Raw genomic sequence first — 21,611 nt, forward strand, 5'->3', positions numbered from 1 at the left:
ACAGTGACAGGAGGTAATCGCTCTTGCAGTGTATCACTGCCCTGCCGAGAGAGTTCACTGGAGTTCCTCAGCTCCAGTGCTCTTACTTACGGCACTACCGCTGTGTGACAACCTTCTCCCACAGCGGTGCCGTGAGAGCACCAGAACTGATCAGCTGATGTACTCCGGTGAACACTCACGGCGGCTCAATGATACACTGTGGGAACGATTACCTCCTGTCTGTGTATCACCGGAAGCCGGGTGACATTGACGTGGGACACTCAGTATTAAATGAACTAAGGTGGACAGGGAGTATATGTTGGTTTATTATTTTTGATTGATTGCATTAGACGCAGGAACCAGGGATTAGGTGTTCAGTGAGTATGTATATGGTATGTGATTATGTCAATGTTTTGATTTTTTTTACAATTGAACTTAAGACGCCGGAAGATTAGACTACTCTCCCATCATCGGCTCATTTTGTTATATGTGACAAAAGATGGGAGTAGTATTCCCATCAGACGATGCCTAAGTACAATCACTATGGGCTGCTCGTCGCATGGGTACACATAAACACACACACACACACACAGACAGACGCAGACAGGCATAGACAAAGAAACACACAGACAGACACAGACACAAACAGACACCCGTAGACAGATACAGACATACATGCACATATTCTCCACCCACATATATATTCTCCGCTCACACACATATTATCCGCCCACATGCATATTCTCCGCTCACACACATATTCTGATATCCCACCTGATAAAATTCACGCAGAAGCTATGGGACCCACTTCAGTTTGCCTATAAGGAGAATCGTTTGGCAAACGACACTGTCAATCTGGCACTGAAGTACATTTTGGATCATACAGATGAACGGCACTCATATGTCCGGATTCTTTTCATGGACTTTAGCTCAGCGTTCAATACCATTGATCCGAATTTACTTCATAAGAAAATGGTAGCTCTTGGAGTCCCTCTCAACTTATGCTTGTGGATTTATAACTTCCTGACAGCCAGGATACAGAGTGTAAAAGTTGGACCATTCACTTCGGACACCTTGGTCACAAACATCGGGGCACCTCAGGGGTGTGTTTTGTCCCCGTTACTGTTTTCTCTCTATACGAATGATTGCATCTCTTCAGCAGACTCAGTAAAAATCTTGAAATTTGCCGATGATATGACACTGATTGGTCTCATCAGGGGAAATGCTGAAGACTTGTATCGGAGTGAGGTGGAAAGAATATGTGACTGGTGTAAAGCCAATAATCTTGTACTCAACACTAAAAAAACTGCTGAGATGGTTGTGGATTTTAGGAAAGATCAACATGAGATACTTCCAATCTACATCCATGACGAAGTGGTTCTTAGGGTCACAGAGACCAAATTCCTTGGTGTTATCATCTCTCATGATCTTAAATGGGGGAAAAACGTGGATGCTGTTATAAGAAAAGCACAACAGAGGATGTTCTTCCTGCGTCAGCTGAAAAGATATGGTTTGTCTAAGAATCTGCTGATCTTATTCTTTAATGCTGTCATCAGATCTGTGATTTGTTCCTCTCTGATAGTCTGGTATGGGGGAGCCACTGCGCATGACAAACTCCGCTTACAAAGGACTTTCAGAACAGCAGAGAGAATTATAGGCTCCCCCCTGCCTAAAATCCAGGATCTTTATGATAAGAGTATTCGATCCCACGCATTGAAAATTTCATCCGATCCCTCTCACCCGGGACACTCCTCATTCCAACTACTCCCTTCAGGACGTCGCTTCAGAGTCCCCAAATGCAGTACCAACCGCCATATGAACAGCTTCTATCCACTCTCTGTTCAACAATTAAATCGTCATGTGTAGACTATATACTGTATCTGTCTTGTTAGATGTTACTTGTTGTATCTGTTGTTATATATTATGTTGCCTCTTTGCCACAAAGAATTCCTTGTATATATGTAATATGTACTTGGCGATAATAAATTTGATTTGATTTGATTTGATTGATTTGATATTCTCCGCTTATACACATATTCTCCGCTCACATACATATTCTCCGCTTACATACATATTCTCCGCTTATACACATATTCTCCGCTCACACACATATTCTCTGCTCACACATATTCTCCACCCACACACAGATTCTCCGCCCACACACATATTCTCCGCCCCACGCACATATTCTCCGCCCACACATATTGTCCGCCCACACACATATTCTCCGCCCACACATATTCTCCGCCCACACACTTTTGCTGCTTCTGACGTTATTTCCTTTGACAATTCTGCAGTGTTTTTGGCAGCAAATATGCAAACCTATTTAAACCTGCATTTTTGCTGCAGATTTGACTGACTCAGTGGAAGTCAATGGGTGAAAAACGCTGCAGAAACGCAAAAAGAATTGACATGCTGCGGAAAATAAAATGGTTACTTATTTTTAATTAAAACTAATTGAAGATCACTAGCATATGCCATCATTTAATGAATAGTAGGTATCCAACCTCTAACACCACACCAATCATGAGAATGGAAAGGACACAGTGCTGCATTTCGTTTAGCTTTTTTTCTGTTCACCAACAGCTTTGCCTTCAAGCTTTGTAGGTCGTGCAGACATCAACTATCAAATTAGTGAAACTGCACTGTAGCTGGTATCCAGGACAGCCTTGTGCAAGAGCAAACAGTGCTAGGGATTTGTCATTCTTAGGATCAATGGGAGTCCTAAACATTCACTTACTGAAATAAGCATACCCCTTTAAGGACATCAGAGCAAATAAAGCCTATCATTAAGCTATACAAAACAGGTGTATATTCCCTTTATTTGCATCTTTTGGACCTCATGGGCCTTGTATTTTTGTGTCATGTGAGTTTCTAGGGCCCATATGGACTTGCCAGTCTGACCATGAACGTCTAAGAGAAGAAATCCCTATGGAGAAAAAATAATTCTGACTCGCCTTGATGCTAGAAAAACTGAGACGCGTCTTACTGCATCAATATGCATATCTGACTTGGCCGTATTATTTGCTATTCCAGCCGATTTTTTTCTTTTATCAGCAACAGTGGGTTTATAATAAGATTACATGTCTTCCTTTTGTATTCATTCACTGACTTTTCTGATAACCGCCCCAATCACGGTCCTTTCTGTAGAACGAGACGCGCTCCTCTAATTACGTCTCGCCTTCGGTAAAATACAATATGGATCAATATGTAGTTTTCTTGCTTATTATTCATCCTATTGAAGCTATTTCAGAGCAGAAAGAAATAACCGCACAGCACTCGCAATTTCTATGACAAAGCCTTTTCATCCAACAGTAAATCCCACTTCTAAAATTCTCCGAGCTGTTGGAAAGACCAAAAATACCAATTCAAAGCCTGGAGTTAAAGGGGTTTTCCTATTTTCTGTATCAAAAGCATCGACACTTTCTAATATTCTTTTAAACCTTTTTCAATAACTCTGCTGTCCGTGAATGAGGCCATACACATCATTAAGTTCCGGGTTGTGCTATAGATACATTGCATAGAATTTGGCAAATTTGTGCTAAAAATGTAAGAACTGATGATGCTCGGATTGCACTAAGGTTTTTGTTGTACAGAAAAATTCTAAAATTCGTAAAGACATATCACCCTCACATTGAGCATATGGGATTTATTATAACTGGGGAAGTGAGGAAAAACTGACACTTCAACCCTATTGAAGTAAGATCTCTTCTGTGAACAGGTAATTACAACAAGGTTTCTGGTGAGAACCAGGCCAACAAGTCAAGGATTGATATACTTAGAGGCATGGAAGTACAGGGGCTTACTCTGTCCAAAGGAATTATCTCAGACTCTCTAGAGGCAGTGGTAACACTGGTCAGTGATGAATATTGGGGTTTGCATTGATTTGCATTGATCCAATATTTATGAGAGTTATATTTTCAGTGACGTAGCGAAGAGATGAACAGAACACATTCACTCACATCACTGTAAGCCCGGCAGAGCACATCTAACTTAATATTGGTCAGATGTATGGTGCTATCCATGCCATGCTTCATCTCAATAGAAAGCTGTACAGTAGAACACACTGATTAGTGCTGTCAGAATCAGTTTTCTCAGAATCTAGTTCTCTAATCAGCATGGAGAGATTCTACTTAAACTATAACCTTTAATATATAATTTAAGAACAGGGAATTCCCAAACAAAACACACTATACATAGACAATGAAATCACATGTGTGGGTTTCTGTCATGTATCACATTGATTTTGTAAACATGTCAAGTAAATTGTAATTGTTTTTTATCTCACCCAGACCAGAAGTGAAGATGTAGTCCTTCACGACCCTCCTGGGACATTGTAGCTGATGGGGAGGGCTATCTAACCCTGTTATGCCCCATGCAGTAGCTCCCACCCTAACAAGGGCAGTACTCAAGTGTTGTACCAATATATTGAATCCACAAACAATTTTTTTTATTTCCCTTCCAACGCATTTCTACCTTAGTTATAAGGCGTCATCAGGGTAGTGTACATGTGGGGAAACAGAAAAATGGGGATGATTTTAATATGGCATCTGAATGTCAGAATGGATCAAACTAAGTAAAGGCACATGGTATAAAGAATGCCCTTATGGAGGGGTCCTATATTGTGTGGTTTGCTGCAACACCTGTCTGAAAACTCTCCACTCCCTGGTGTTTTTAATACTCCATCTATATGTAAATTGCTGCAGATCTGGGACATAGATATCCACAGCACATCCACATTATGATATTTCAGGTTTAATCCCTCTCTCAGCAATTGAGAATTTGCATTGAAAGAATGGTCCAACTTACATTTATTATAGAAAACGCAGAAAATGTTATAAAATAATAACGGAAGGTGTGTTCACTGGCTCAAAAACCCGTCACTACAGCGCAGGCCACTGTGGTGGTCTTCTTCAGGATAGGAAGTGATGATGGCCCATTTTCTAGTAACTGAACTGGCTATGCAAATCGGATGAAGTCCTGAATAAGTGAATGGACACCATCACTTCTTGACCCAACGGAGACCACCAGAGTGTCCTCAGCTGGAGCAAAATATTTGATAAACTTCACTGCCATTTCCTAATGATGAATTTACCGGTAACTTTGTTCTTGACTTTTCATATTTTGCAGTAACTTGAATAGCCTGCAGATCAGTGGAAGTCCAGATTCTAAAACCTCCAACTATCATGTCAACTGTTTACATTGCATATCTCCTGCTTGAGAACTCAGAGAGCGGAATAATTTAACAGTCATCATAGTCTATGCTCAGAACGGAGCTGTGTGCTTTTGTCAGCTGAGCTGTAAGCTTCTGGGGGTCCAAAGCTCCCAGTACCTCCTGAACAACAGTGAAGCAAAGCTTCTATAGAGCAGCCATTGACCATGATCCCTACTTCAAATGAAGCTGCACTGTACCTGCTAAACCTCGGCTCCACTCAATTTCCTCAGTTCTGCAGTAGCATTACTTTGCTTTATCCATCAGTAGTCAGACCTCTACCGATCAGCAAGTTGTCACCCATTATGTGATATATAATGTCAAGTATAAGGGGTTGTCGACTGCTTGGACAATCCCTTTTGAATCCTCAAGTTTCCCTCTCAGTAAAATAATAACACTTCAAGTACTGGCGCCGCTCTAGCGGTATTGACACTGGATCTTCCAGTGATCGCCTGACATTGTTATGTGACGCAATCCCTGCTGCCAATCAGCACTGGTTTCACTCTCCTATGGATGTAGTTGATATCCGGAGGTAATGAAAGAGCATTCGCAGCTCTCACTTCCTTGGGATGTCTTGATTTAACGTAAGTAGGGGAGAGTGAAGCCAACGCTGATTGGCCACAGGGATCACATGTCATAACAATGTGATGGGAGCCCCGGGGGGAACTAGTTCTGAGACTGCTGGATTGGCACCTGCATCAAAGGTGAGACTAAGTGTTATTATTTTATTTGGGGGAAACAAGGGTATTTATAAGGTTTGTCTGACTAGTGGACAACTCCTCCAGGTTTGCTGCATCATGGAACACGACGTTTTAAGCATTAACATTGCTACATCTTCTATTCTTCTATACCCCCATATGATATCAGAGGTACAGTTGGGTTCAAAGATTGGTATCAGTGCTGTATCATAATGTAAGTGACCCCTAAATAAGTCTTTTTTTTTCCATCATGATAAATTGCTTACAGTGTATAAAAAGAAAAGTCTTTACTTCAAAGAACTTGGTTTGCTCATTTTGTGTCTGGTATCTTTTCTCCGTTTCCACTCTGGCAGTTGCGATCAGTCTATGTCAGCGGTGTGGACAGCGATAGCCAGAAACAAACTGAACCCAATTCTGTCCCTCTAAGAGACAAATGACATAAAGGGAATGCTGATTATCGGCGTTGAGACTGGTCATCATTAAAAGTACACAGGATCAAACCTGATTTTGACTGAACTATTAATCCTGAAAGTGGCGCTGACTGGTAGACAGACTGTCTCGCTTTACAGGCAATTAACTGCCTAAGTTGGCATTTAGTTCAGTGTCTGTTTTCTGCTTATTTTGCACCGTGATGTGAGAAAGAAGCCAAAACTTGCAAAATAGTTTTATGATTTAGCTTACGTTATAGCTTTATGCTCCAAGTCAATGATGGTCGAAGAGTACATCCATTAGTCCTCAGGACGTTGATCAACAGATCTTGATGTTAGGCTAGCAAGAAGTTCACCTGTAGGCTTTGGAAAATTGCTTCATAGGTTCACCAGACTTTTAGAGTGATGATAGGTTCTTTGGCGTAACATTCAGATGTGCCCATCCACAAATTTCCCTAAATTTCATTCAGGATTTCAATTCTTAAAAACAAATTTAATACTTGCTGGCAAATCCCTCAAAGGGCTTCAATTCATATTCAACCCACTGGTGGGCTACATATACACATATAGCATAAATATCTCCTGACACAGTATCACAAAGCTGGTCGTCTTACTCCCATTATCTCGGGATATGTCAGGCCAAGAGGCCAAATATGTATAGGGATGAAGATGTCTCTCTATCATTTTTGTAATCAGATCTGAGTGTTACTAAATACTATGTTCTACCCATGGGAAAATTTACCAACATAGTAAGCCCTATGGAGTGCAGCAGCATAGGGAACCCACCTCCTCTCAAATTGTAGTGTAGTTGGAGATTACTGTGTATACTGGTGGCACCTTTTCATTTTTTGGGGGGCCCCATGTAGTACAAATTTAGAGGGAGGAAGCATCTTGATCATTTATGAAGAAGGCATTGTTTTAACAAACTTCAAATATTTTTAATGGGGGGGCTGCTGTCAATAATGGGGAAATAAAGTGTCTGGGAATGATGGCGCCTAGAGCATTCACATACTTCACATCACAAATGATGTTGTTCCTGGTCTTCGGATGGATCAACTAAGGCTATGTGCACATCCTGCGGATTATCCTGCGGGTTTTTCCGGGCGGATCCGCAGGTAAAACCACAGGTAAAGTGACCTGCGGTTTTCCTGCGGATTAGCCTGCGGTTTTGCCCTGCGATTTCACACCTCTACTATGTTAAAGGTGTGAAACCGCTGCGGAATCCGCACAAACAATTGACATGCTGCGGTTTGTAAACCGCAGCAAAACCGCGCGGAACAAACTGCAGCGTGAGCACAGCGGATTTGAAATACCATAGGGTAACATGGTACTGTACCATGTCTGCAGAACTGCTGCGTTTCCGCAGGGCCAAAACCGCTGCGGAAACGCAGCAGAATCCGCAACGTGTGCACATAGCCTAACTCACCTTCCACAAAAAGTAGAACCCATAGTAAAGATGATTTTGTTTTACTCCTGGTCAAAGCTCAAGCCAAAATAAAAAAAAAATTGAGCCACAGCATATGATGTTATAAGTGCAATGTATAGTTGTGCATTCACATGGTGGCCATTTATCGAACAGAACCCAAGATAAAATCAAAATTAGCATATGCCCTGTAGTAAAGAAATAGTAAATGTAAATAACACAATGGCTATGAGGTGCGATAGTCACTCGTTCCTTACTCCAAAATTGAGAACATTCAAAGCAACAGCCAAGTGAATGTGAGCAGGTCAGAAAATAGTATTTGGCCACCATTATACATTTCCTTCAGCAACTGTCAATGATATACACGTTACCCAGAATCGGAGGCCTTATACCTCCTCCTGACATTATACAAATGCCCAATTTTAGAAAATTTGCCTATTTACTAGCATTCATAGTATTTTTTTATAACTTGTCTTACTTTTATGCTTTGGCTGATCCGCTCACTGCTCCAATTATAAAGTCACATTAGCCATGGGCTCTTATTTGATTGGTGGATTGATAGGTAACACACCGCCGCAGGACCACCAGGACATGCTGCATCATGCCCTTGGCAAGAACATAAGTCATGCCTAAGGCAAAGATTAAATCCAACATCCAAAATAAGAAGGGCATTTCGTGATTTTCGTCAACACTTAGAAAATTGACATTTCCAAGGACAAATCTTTGAAGCCTGAATCTGTCCCTGGGGACTATGGGACCCATAGGAATAGGTTGGCATCATAAAATCATAAATCTTCAATATGAATTATGGTCCTGTTCGGACACGACTTTGACATCTCATTTTGACATGTTCCAGACTCCAGGTCATAATAAAGGACACGATGAATATTCTGTCAATCTTATATATGAAATAATATATTAACCTTCGTCACCCAAATCCACCATTTATTGAATAATAGAATCTTTTGGAATTATTTCTTACCACAACCAGACTGTTGTTGGATATTAATATTATTATATTCAATTGTGGTAGATATATTTGCAAAAAGTGCAGCCATAATCGTCACTTTTGAATTACTTTGTTAAAAAGTAATAACTAACTTTCCTGTTCTTGTCCTATCAATGATGAAGTAAGAGTTTTACCAGTTGTAAGTAACAACCAATAGGACTGGATGCCATTTTGAAAAATAAATACCACCACAAGTAGAAGAGAAATCATCTTCAGATGCCTGTTCAGATACCAGTGTTGTCTCTTTACAGCACCTTGCTTTACTTTGGCAATCACCTCTCCATGTCTCCTAAATTTTTAAAGAGGTTGTTCCATTTCAGAAATGTGTTTCATCAAGTTTTCTTAATAGTTAAAAAAAAAGTTTTTTATTTACCTGGCCTGGGTCCAGTACTGTCACAGCAAAGGCGCTGCGTATAATTGTCTGCAGCGCTGTTGATGTGACGCCAGGGTAGCAAAAAACAACAGATACTGGGCGAAACCACCAAGGCTCAGCACTGGATCTGGACAGGGTAAATAAAGCAAAATTAGTTTGTTTGTTTTCTTACTAAGGGATCTTAATTGAAAAGCATTTTTGAAAGGGGACAACCCCTTTAATCATTATAAACTTTTCTAATGAGTACAAGTCACCTCCAGAAAATTGTTGTAAAGTAAAAAGAATTCAAATTATAAAACTTTTATATATGATTAGAAAAATTAAAAAATGCCCTCTGCATTTTGGTGATAAAAACTCTAGACCTTTAAAAGAGAGAAAGAAGACTGGAGTTAGGCTCTCCAATATTTTAACAACTTTGTGGAGTTTATGAGCTGATAGATTCCACTATGAGGGGAGAAGCCATGTGCAGTTAGTAAACACTAAAAAGGAGAAATATGATTGTCTTATTTTAAGCTGTAAGATATTATATAAGAAGTGTAATGTATGATGGATTCCTGTGTACATGGCGAATCAGAATGTGAAGGCTAGAAGAAGCAAACTGCTTAATCAGGGGGCAGCAGTAATAAAAAAGGATCAAAAACTAATATTCATGTCCAGCTAGTAAACACATGAAGAGAACTATTATTAAATGTTATTTCAAGCTGTAAGATATTATATAAGAACTGTAATGTACGATGGATTCCTGTGTACATGGAGCATCAGAACGTGAAGGCTAGAAGATGCAGCAGCAGTGGTAAAACCTGCCACAGATTTCCTTTATTGCCTGCCTTTGTAAAGACAATACAAAATAGCACTAAATTAAAAAGCACATGTTTATGTAACCCTGTGGATTGAAAAAAAAAGGCATAATCAAGGGGCAGCAGGATTAAAAAAGGATCAAAAACTAATATTCATGTCCAGCTAGTAAACACATGAAGAAAACTATTATTATGCCTTATTTCATGCTGCAAGTAATTATATAAGAACTGTAATATATGATGGATTCCTGTGTACATGGGGCATTGGGAGGAGAAGGCTACAAGAAGCAGCAACAGAGGTAAAATTTGACACAGGCTTCTTTTCTTTGTAAAGACCATAAAAATTATCACTAAATATAAAGGCACAAATCTCTGTAACCGTACAGTGAATATTAAAAATAAGCAAAAATAAAAATGTATATTCAGTAGGGGGCAGCAAAAATAAAAAAGATCAACAAATAATATTCTCATACAACTAGTAAACAGTACATGAGGAAAAAATTATTATGTCCTCTTTCACGCTGTACTGAAAGTAATTATATAAGAACAGTAATGTACGATGGATTCCGGTGTATATGGAGATTCAGAAGTACAAGTCTAGAAGAAGGCATTGTAAAGATTATAGAAATCAGGTGTTCGTGGTGCCAAACTTGAACAGTAACACGAACTTCCTGGTGAAGTCCATGTTCGGTGTCCATGCTCGAGCAGTAGAGGTTCAGTACGGACCCCGAACTTTACTGTTCGGGTTCGCCCATCTCTACTCACAATCTCTCACCCTACTCCCCAATTTAGCCTACGTCAAATCTGGGCAGGATCCATGGGCTCACATCAGCCCTTGAATTGCTCCTGCACTGAATTTCTAAATGTTGGTTTTGCCTGGCTGCCCTAGTGTAACGTATATAAACTAAACTCTATTTTATCATCTGCTTTCCCAGCTGGATGTGAAATTCCATTGATGCCTTTCAAGTTTAAAACAAGATTGGCACCATTGCATCCTCAGACTACCTCCCATACTGTTCTGCTTTTACTTACAGTGTGTCCTTGGCAAAGGCTATTGTACAACGCGATATATTTGCTTGTCGCTAGACAAAGCTTTGCTCATACGATTTCACACAACCTACTTGTGGGTGTGCAGAAATTCACCGTTCCGACCTCCTCTGAAGAGATTTTTATTACAAAACATCTGGGTGGTTTACAAAAGTATATATTAAAAAACTAGAAAACATTTTCAGGTCTGGTGGGAAATAGAAATGGAGTCGAGACCATAATTGTCCGAGGTGCTTTGAAGAAGATACGGTTTGGGTGGAGGTCGGGGTTGGGGAGGGGGTGATCGTGTTTGTGAGAATAATATGGAAGGGGGCATCAGAAACTTTATCCAGCTCATTTCCATGGCAACAAGTCTGTAACAGCAATCCGACTGCAGATGAGAGGGTCAGGAAACAGCAGCGTTATAACCTCTGTCGATGAATCAGCTTTTAACCATCTGATCGCTTCGTAGACTTCCGGTATTCCACATTTAGTCATCTCTTCATCCTTACGAGACAAACAAACACTAAATAAATCATCAATGCAATAAATAATGCACCAAATGTTCATCCGACAGGAGGGAAACCCATCCATTGGAACTTTGTACTCTGGTCTAGAGATCAAATGCTTCTTTGAGTAGTCATTTTTGAGAGGATTCTGAAATTGTTTTCTCTGGTAGACACAACACACATCTCACTTTCCTCCTGGGTAAGTCATGTAAGGCACTCATGAATTATAAAGTAGATGATATGTAGATTCAAGGGATTGTCTCACAACTCTCAAGACTACAATGCCTGTGTGGAATGCCCAATGGACATGTCTACCCTGCTCATACAATGCCTATCTGCTCTAGTAGACCAGAAAGCAGCCCAATATTGCATGGACAGCCATTCATGTAATATGACATGGAATTGAAGAAGCGAGACTGTTGGCTACCTTTGTGAGACAACGCAGAATTTGGGACTTCATTTGTAAAATCAACGCAAAAGCGGTCAATCGGTGATATTGTATATGAGGACAACGGGACTCACAGACTTTCTATGAGTGAATGAAGGAAGCAGGAGAAAGAAACAAACAGAGAAAGAAAAAATAAGGAAAAAGAAAGAAAGAAAGAAAAATATAAGGAAGAAAAGCAGAGAAGGAAAGAAAGATAGAAGAAAAGAAAGTTATTATGAATAAATTCCTTATTGCTTTACAGTATTTACCTCAGCACCCCTGTTATCTCTAGCATTAGATGAGATAGACAGAGTGGTCAGCAGTGTGAGCAGCCTCTTCTTACCTCAGCACCTTTGGTATCTCCAGTATTAGATCCAACAGACATAGTGGACAGCAGTGTGAGCAGTCTCCTCTTACATTAGCACCCCTGGTATCTCCAGTACTAGATCAGATACACGGGGTAGACAGCAGTGTGAGCAGACTCTTCTTACCTCAGCACTCCTGGTATCTTCAGTATTAGATCAGATAGGAAGAACAGCAATAGCAGCAGCCTCTTCTTACCTCAGCACCCAGGGTATCTCTAGTATTACATCATACGGACATGATGTATAGCAGTGTGAACAGCCTCCTCTTACCTCAGCACCCCTGGTATTTCCAGCAATAGATCATATATCATAAGGTGGACAGCAGTGTGAGCAGCTTCATCTTACATCAGCACCCTGAGTATCTCCGGTATCAGATCAGATAGACAGGATGGACAGAAGTGTGAGCAGCTTCCTTTTGCATCAGCACCCCTGATATCTCCAGTATTACATCAGACAGATGTGGTGGACAGCAGTGTGAGCAGCCTCTTCTTACCTCAGCACACAGGGTATCTCCAGAATTAGCTCATACGGTATTGATGTACAGCAGTGTGAACAGTCTCTTCTTACCTGAACACCCTTGGTATTTAGAGTATTAGATCATATAGATAAGGAGGACAGCAGTGTGAGCTGGCTCTTCTTACATCAGCACCCTGAGTATCTCCAGTATTAGATCAGATATACAGGGTGCACAGCAGTGTGAGCAGCCTCTTTTTACCTCAGCACCCCTGGTATCACCAGCATTAGATCAGATAGGGTGGACAGCAGAGTGAGTAGCCTCTTCTTACCTCAGCGCCCAGGGTATCTCCAGTATTCTATCATAAATGCATGATGGATAGCAGTGTGAGAAGCCTATTCTTACCTTTTCTTCCCTTGTATCTCTAGTGTTACATCAGGTTTTATACTGGGAGAATATAAAAGGAAGAGGCATAGCTTTCTACTCACATGCTCACAGGCAGGTGTCCTATTAATAGTCTAGGACATCAGTACATGTACTATAAGTAACTATAATTATTACTTCTATAGACAGAATGAGAATGATTTACTAATTAAAGGTATTTAGGAATTTATTCATAAAGGAATTTTATATTTATCTACTCCCAGAGAACCCATTTAAGAAAAGGAGTCCTTATGTTACCTGAGGAATTACATCACTTGATTAGTGTCAACTACAGTATGTTGAGTGATGTCACAAATTGGACATGGAAATTACTGAGGTACCTCCACCATTTCAGCTGTTGACTACTTCTGGTCCTATGAACACACTCCGATACTAAGTTATGTTGATGATGATTTTATAAATACTTTGACAACAAAATCATAGTACTGCAATTTTATAATAGTTTATTGCGACATCAGAAGCCGATTCTTCATACCTTCCACCCTCAGATGTTGACATCTGTCCACTCACAGGATAGCCTCTTCTCCACAGAATTTTTAGAACCTGCCATAGTCAAAAAATGACAAATTAACATTTTTTTTCAGCCTAAAGTCCCCACTAAGTGGCGCTCCATACATACCATTAGCAATAAGTTCAATGGGAGATATAAATGCAGACAGTGCTCCTTAGTGGTGGCAAGACAGGCCTTAAACTAGATATACCAAGTATTAACCAAAACCACCCTAAAGTGGCTAAGATATTTTTGGGAGTATTTTTAGAGCGTAACCAGTTCAAAAATACCTAGAAACTCACTAAAAGTTCTTGAAGAGTTTTGTGATTTGGAAAAAGATTTGGAGAGCTTCTGATCAGTGTTTGCTCAGCTTCTGTCCTGAAAAACTATGTGTGCCAATAGTATACAAGGACTCTTTCACATGTTAGTGATTTTTTTATGCAAAAAAAGTTTGCATTTCATCAGTTTTTTGATCAGACTGTCATCATAATATGGTTAGAGTTTTATCAGATTTTCTCAGATGAAAAAAATGATGATTTCTCAAGCTTCCTAAACAATCCGTGAAAAACTGGACAGCACACAGATGGCATTTGAGTGATATCCAATTTTTTCATGGACCCATAGACTGGCATTGGTCAGTTTGATACCATACTCAGATCAATATCGGTCAAGTCTCTGTAATTTGTGCGGACCACTCAGTCCGAGAGAATTGGACATGTGAACTAAACCATGAATTACGAATGCTAATCTGTGAAAACGTGGATAGCACTCGTATGAGAAAAAAATTATGCCTGAATGAACCCCAACATGCAGAAAGTTCTCAGTGTTTACTAAGGGGCATTCTACGATGGGCACCAACCAATTTGGAAGATCTCTATAAAAAAAAAAAAATCATTTTTTGCCCTTGACTTTCTATATGGTTCATAGCTCACCTTGCTTGGACACAGAACTTTTTGATTCACATGCATCTTCTGTGGTTTTTGTGCTTTGTGACATCTCATCTTCAGTAGTAAAGTCTGAATTCAGTGGCAGTTCTTCTGGCGCTCCTGTCATCTTGACACAGGACTGGGTACAGGACATCCCTTGTTGTCCATTTGTCTGCGAATAGACATTATTGACTCTCGCTTTCCCTCCTTCATCCTGACCGCTATACACTTTATATCGGATCATTAAGATAATGATAAAAACCAGTACAGAAGCCACAATGATTCCACCAATGATGATGATCATGGTGCCTCCAAGAAACTGGGTGTGGAGGGGTTGACACTGTCCATTATCTTCTTTCGTGTTGAACTGGGCACATCCTACAACCCGCGTGGCAGTGAGTGAAGTCATCCCATCATCGTAGACAGCCAAGACACAGAGGTCATACTCCCGACCAGGAGCCAAATCATTGATCAAGAAGCTTCGATTGTTTGGAGGTATCATCCTATATGAAAAGAAAAAAAAGTAATTATGAAGATGCAAAAAAAGAGGTCAATGGCTGCCTTCAATATACGGTAAATAATTAAAATTTGGTAATATTTAGCATTGATTTGGGGTCTATGGGTCCATTTCCACCAGAGTAGAAGATCTACAAATATTAACGCATGCTGCTTTCTTTTCCTAATATTTTATTGTCTTGTTGCTTTACTTGCTGACTACACAGAAGTCTGCATACAACTTTTGTGGGTTATTAATTATTTATAGTCCTACTTATTATTTTATTAACCTGGATTTATTTGTCAGCTTGGTTACTTCTTCTCCTTGAGGAGGTTCCTTGATTTACTGGCATTTTCGTTGTCTTCATGTGATTTATGCAATGTTCTTTCCCATCTTCACTGTGATTATAGATTTCACGTTTCGGTTATGCTGAGTTTTATGTGTTTTATGCTGTTGTGTAAGATTGTTTGTCGTTAATATTAACCAATTTTTCAAATTGCCTTGTTTGGTGTGATGAGAAAGAAAAATGTCTGACATTAACGTTGATGCGTAGTGTAGCGCCAGCATCCCTGCATGTTGCCCCTCTCCCCGGTAGGGACGCCGACGCAATCACTCACCGCCGTGGCCCCCATTCCACTCTTCCTTCCTCGCCTGCTGCTACCCGCGCAACTACGCATTAATCCCTGGGCACTGTGCTTAGGCCCCTACTTATAGGGGCCTTGCTCCATCCTAATGTATCCACAGCCAATGGCCGAGAGACACTTATTATTTAAAACACCTGTACCTGCATGGAGGTGCCTGTGGAAGGTTGTTAGTTTGATCCCGAACAAGCTTGATAGTTCCCAGGTCCCTGTCCACGAGTCCAGTGTCTGTCAATCCCTAATTTCCTTTCTAGCATTTGTCAGTCTGTATTACTGCGGTATCCACCTGCACCTGCCGTGGCAATCTGCATAATAGCCGGACCCATCTGCACCTGCCGAGTCAGCCTGTATAAGTCTGTATAACAGCCTGCCCTGCCAGCACTTGCAATACCAGTCTGTATATCAGCTGCACCAGTCTGCACGTGCAGGTGCCTGCTTGAATCAGCTGTCCTCTCCTTCCAAGCCGTTCCAGCCACCAGTCCCTTGGGGAACAGGTGCTGTGTGTCTGAGGTTTGTCCTGGAGTAGCAACTGGTGTCCATCAGGAGCCAAGCCTAACCCCAACAGCTGAGGCTTTAGTGAAAAGTCAGGTGCTCACCTAGTAATGCCCCTCTAGGCTCTCCTTGGACCATGTCACAGTGTTTCCACCACGTCTGTTACATGGGGGATGAGTGGTTTTCATGTACTGGGTTCACAGGCAGGAATGGTACCCTTGTAGTATAATTTTTTGTTTCGCCTTTCTGCCTGTGATTGTCCTGTAGTAAATTTCTACGTGTGCTCAATACCTGGTTTTGCCCAGGGGCACATGGCCTACAGGTTTTTTGTTGGTAGAGATTCAAGATAAAATCACAATCACAAGATAAATGCTCTCAGAAAAAAAGGAAGACATCTAAAGGTACTGTCACACTAAGCGATATCGCTAGCAATATCGCTATAACTTGTGACGTTATAGCGATATTGCTAGTGATATCGCTGTGTGTGATACTTACCTACAACCCGCTCCCCCGCTGCTTATCGCTGATCGCACGAGAACGTCCTAGACCGTTTCTCGTCGTCAGCTTCCTGCGACGAGCATGGACGCAGGATCGCCTAGTGTGACAGGTAAGTAGTGACCCCCGTCCCCTGCGATGTCGCTGGTGAGATCTGCCTGTGTGGCAGCTCACTAGCGACCACTTAGCGATGTACCAGCGATCCTGACCGCGTCATATCGCTGGTCGGGATCGCTGGTACATCGCTAAGTGTGACAGTACCGTAAGACACCCCCACGAATTGCAGGGACATGACTTAGGCTGTGTTTACACACAGCGTTTTTTTAGCGGTTTTTACCGCGGTTTTCACTATAAAACCGCTATAAAACCGCTAAAAATAAGCTTCCCAGTCATTTCTATGCATTTTGCACTTTTTGTGCACATTGATGCGTTTTTTACCGCGAAAAAACCTCATCGCGGTAAAAACCGCAGCATGCTCATTAATTTTGCGGATTTTTCCGCGGTTTTGGCTTCTTCCATGCGGTTTGAAACCGCTGCGGAAAAAAACGCATCAAAAACGCATCAAAACCGCGGTTTCTGGGAAGGGATTCAGGTTTTTGAGCAGAAATTTTCCTGCAACGTGTGCACTTAGCCTTAAACTTCCCAAACCCTACTATAAAGATCTCTCATTCTCAACCACTCTATGCTGGAATAAATAACTCTGACACCACCTTGAGAGTCAAGTAGCAACGACCCCCTGCTGCCGATAATTGTTAGGCCGACAATCTAATCATCAAGACAGATGATGTCTGGGGGACAGAAGTGTCATGCCCACCATGTCCGTTATGCCTGTCATGCCCGCCATGTCTGTTATGCCGCATGATCCCTGGAGCAGTGAGCACGTGCACCAAACTATCATGCCTGCCATGTCTGGTATGCCGCATGACTCCTGGAGCAGTGTGCACATGCACTGAATTCTCATGCCCGTTATGTCTGATGCTGCAAGATCCCTGGAAGCAGTGTGCACACGCACCTCGTGACTGTTGTGCTGCAAGATGCCTGGAGCAGTATGCACGTGCGCCTTACCTCATGGCTGCACGCCATTGCTAGGTAACCATCCGTCTCTGCTCTGATTCTGCAATCCTCTCTGTATTCCTGAAGCCCCTGATCATGTGACCTTTCCTATGTTCCAGCACTGTCTGATTCTGCAATCCTCTCTGTATTCCTGGAGCCCCTGATCATGTGACCTTCTCTATGGTCCAGCCCAGTCTGATCCAGCAACACTCTCTATGATCCTGGAGGATCTGAACCGGAAGTCCTTCCCTGGTCCTGACCCGGACGTGCAGTTCTATGTTGCTATATCAGACCGCCCCTTCCTATGGTCTGGGCCTGAGTATTGTGTTGCTTCCCTGCATGGTTGCTTGGTCTGCTCAGTCGCTCCCTGTATTCTGTGCCCCTGCACTCTGCCCTGTAGTGCATCTCTGCACACGCTCTGTGCTTGTAATCTGCCTCTTGTCCAGTGCCTTGTCTTGTGTTTGTCCTTTGTGCCATGTTTTGTCCTTGTTATGCTTTGCCTTGTAGTCCTTCCTGTGTTCTCTGCCTTGCCTGCTTTGCCATGTCTTGCCTTTGCTATGCTTTGCCTTGTGGTCCTTCCTATGTTCTCTGTCTTTGCTTGTTCTTCCTTACTCTTACCTATGGTGCTCTGTTGTGCCCCCTGGCACATGCACCATTCCTCCTCTCTTACCTATTGTGCTCTGTAGTGCCTCCTGGCACACGCACCATTCCTCCTCTCTTACCTTTTGTGCTCTCTAGCACATTTCATGGCTAGTCTCAAGGTTCTCCCTTGACCCGGCTCTTGGCTTCGGCCTACGCTCCGCTGCTAGCTCTGTTCTCGCTCTGACCTGACTCTGTGTTTCTGCCTACGTTCCGCTCCTTGTTCCGTACCTTGTTTTGCCTTGTCTTGTTTCTTGCTTTGCTTTGCCTTGTTTCTTCGTGTGCCCTTTGCATGCGCCTGGCCTTCCTAGCCTCCTGTTTGTGCCTCAGCCGTGCCCACCCTAGCCATGCCCGCCTGCTTGTGCCTCAGCCATGCTCGTCGGACAGTGACAGCTGTGTCGCCTGTTATGCCCCAGTCGGGTTCTCTGGAGTCTTACCCGCCTGCCTGTGCTGCAGCCCGACCAGCTAGCCAGTGCCCCAGCCGTGCTCTCTGTGCTTTCTTGCACCCACGCTGTCTCTGCACTATGTTTGCATGCTCCTCTCTTAGCACGCGCAGGCCCTCGCCTGCCCCGTGGCATACCTCCCCGTGCTTCTGTAAAAGTACGCGCAGGTTTTGCTATGTACCCTGTCATGCCCTCTAGCACGCACAGGTCCTAGCCTGTACCCTGACCCTGGCGTGCCCCTCTGCACGCACAGGACTCTGCTTTTAACCCTGACCCTGGCGTGCCCTCTGCACACGCAGGACTCTGACTTGAACCTGACCCTGGCATGCCCTCTGCACGCGCAGGACTCTGACTTGAACCTGACCCTGGCGTACTCCCTCAGCATGTGCAGGACTCTGCCTTGAACCCTGACCCTGGTGTGCCCCTCTGCACACGCAGGACTCTGCCTTGAACCCTGACCCTGGCGTGCCTCTCTGCACGTGCAGGACTCTGCCTTGAACCCTGACCCTGGCGTGCCCCTCTGCACGCGCAGGACTCTGCCTTGAACCCTGACCCTGGCGTGCCCCTCTGCACACGCAGGACTCTGCCTTGAACCTGACCCTGGCGTACCCCTTGGCACACGCAGGACTCTGCCTTGTACCCTGACCCTGGCGTGTCCCTTGCATGCGCAGGACCTTGCCTCGGACCTTGAGCCCTGGCGTGTCTCTACACACGCACCCTGTCTTGTATGTTGAACTTTGAACCATGGCGTGTCCCCTACGCGCAACTTTCTTTGCACATTGAACCTGGCGTGTCCCCTACACACGCACCTTGCCTTGCCCTGGACCCTGGTGTGCCCCTAGCACACACCCTGCCTGGAATCTTGCCTTGGACCTCGTCGTGTTCCCTAACACGCACCATTCCTGGAGATCTGTCGTGCCTCCTTGCCGGTACCCTGGTTTGCCTGCTGGATTCCCGGAACCTGCCATCACTGCCAGAGATCGTAAGCATGACGACTACAGCCTGATGCCCTGATCCTTGCCAGCTGTCCGGAGTCTGATGCCATCGTGTCCTTGCCGGTAACCGGGCTTGCCTTCTAGCACGTATCATTCCATGGACCTTGGCGTGCCACGCACGCCCCTTGCTGTGTTTGCCTGTTATCACGTTTTGCACTTAATGTTATCCTGAATTTGCCTTAATGAAGATACCTTGAATTCACGTATTGTCTTGTCTTGTTTCCTGAACGCCCTTTGTAGTCAGACACTCGTACCTAGTGTCTACTCGAGCCGGCTGTCTGGTTCCAGCAGTCGTGGTGGCTCACCCCCTTGGTCTTGCCCCTGACACTCCCTGTATAGGGGATGGTTCCTCACAAGGTCAGCTCGCCCTAGGTGGGTGGGTGCCACGACCTAGAGGGTCCACTCTAAAGAAAGAAAGCGACTCAGCGTAAGCTGACCTCGTCACAAGAAGGATCTGCCATGTCCATTTTCAAACTGCCAATCCTTTTGCTGTTTAAGAGATAAGCCATCGCCAGGGATGTCTGGCAGCGGTTCTCTCATAAAGAACTGAATGATGGGAGGGTCTTAGCCTTCTACAATTGTAAACTTTATAAAACTGGGGATAGATCTTCTGTGAGCCAGCGTGCACGTGGAAAAAACTTTCATCCTCCTTGAGGATGGAATACCGCCACCAACAGTTGGACAACTATAACAAAATCCAACCATGCCTTTAAAAAAAACAAAAAAAACAAAAACAAACTTTTCCTTTACCCTAAACCTAAGGTGGGTGGGCAAGTGCCTTTCTCACAAGTGACAAAATAAAAGACACAAAGCCAGTCCATTTGATTTTCTTATATTGCAACCTCTCCAACAAGCTAAAATTGCAAGAAAACAACCAGTTTCTCAAGCTCAACTTCTGACCTCTATCTTAATCTGCGAATGAGTCTCCATCCTTTTTCTTATTTGCTTTAAAGTCATTTAAGAGATGTTTCTTCACACATGGACGTCCTATCATCAGAGGGAATTCCAGCATCCAAAAGCACATATAGGGATGGGCTATATGATGTGGAAGGAAGGGCGTTGCATAAGTCTTGAGAGGAAGAGCCCTCAAAAAGTCCACAAACACAAAACCACTGGAAACTTGTCCATTAAAGTTCCCAACCATGGCTGGATGGTTGCTGCATCCAGTCACAAAACGAGAGGATAGCGTCAGGAGTGGCCACATGTTGGAAGGGGTTGTCTTTGATGGGACAACCTCTTTAACAACCTCTTTAAGAAAAAATTGATCAGATTCCACAGGAAATTATCTCCCAATCACCTCATACCATGCACTGTCCTCCCTCTCCCACTGCATCTAGCTCACTCTCTGATTTTGAACCAGTCACAGAAGAAGTAAGCAGGCTCCTTGCATCTTCTCACCCAACCTCTTACGCCAGTGACCCATTTCCGTCACATCTCCTCCAATCCCTTTCCCCTGCTGTCACCCCTCACCTAACTAAAATATTTAACCTCTCTCTCTCTTATGGTATCTTTCCCTCGTCATTTAAGCATGCCATCATACATCCACTACTTAAAAAACCATCCCTCGACCAAAACTGTGCTATAGACCTGTCTCTAATCTTCCCTTCATCTCTAAACTCCTGGAACACTTGGTCCACTCCCGTCTTATCCGCTATCTCTTTGATAACTCTCTTCTCCACCCTCTCCAATCCGGTTTCCGCTCTTTGCACTCTACTGAAACTGCCCTCACTAAAGTCTCTAATGATCTACTAACAGCTAAATCAAATGGTCATTACTCCATGCTAATTCTCTTGGATC

The 21,611-nt window shown here is 43.1% G+C and overlaps 1 protein-coding gene across 2 annotated transcripts in view; it reads right to left on the reverse strand.

Moving 5' to 3' along the window:
- Positions 1 to 11,072: 11,072 nt before the first annotated feature.
- The window catches only part of LOC141051912 (leucine-rich repeat and fibronectin type III domain-containing protein 1-like protein), a 78,711-nt gene continuing 68,172 nt past the window's right edge, over positions 11,073 to 21,611 (reverse strand). For both annotated transcript variants that reach the window (XM_073549037.1, XM_073549036.1), the window contains exons 3-5: positions 14,567 to 15,063; positions 13,620 to 13,687; positions 11,073 to 11,452 (exon numbers count right to left, since the gene is read on the reverse strand). In XM_073549037.1, the coding sequence (XP_073405138.1) occupies positions 13,629 to 13,687; positions 14,567 to 15,063 (556 nt within the window). In that variant the 3' untranslated portion in view covers positions 11,073 to 11,452; positions 13,620 to 13,628. The remainder of the gene's footprint in view (positions 11,453 to 13,619; positions 13,688 to 14,566; positions 15,064 to 21,611) is intronic.

The sequence above is a fragment of the Dendrobates tinctorius genome, unplaced genomic scaffold, assembly GCF_039654945.1.
Source record: "Dendrobates tinctorius isolate UK_male_01 unplaced genomic scaffold, ASM3965494v1 ptg000158l, whole genome shotgun sequence".
Taxonomy (NCBI): Eukaryota; Metazoa; Chordata; class Amphibia; order Anura; family Dendrobatidae; genus Dendrobates; species Dendrobates tinctorius.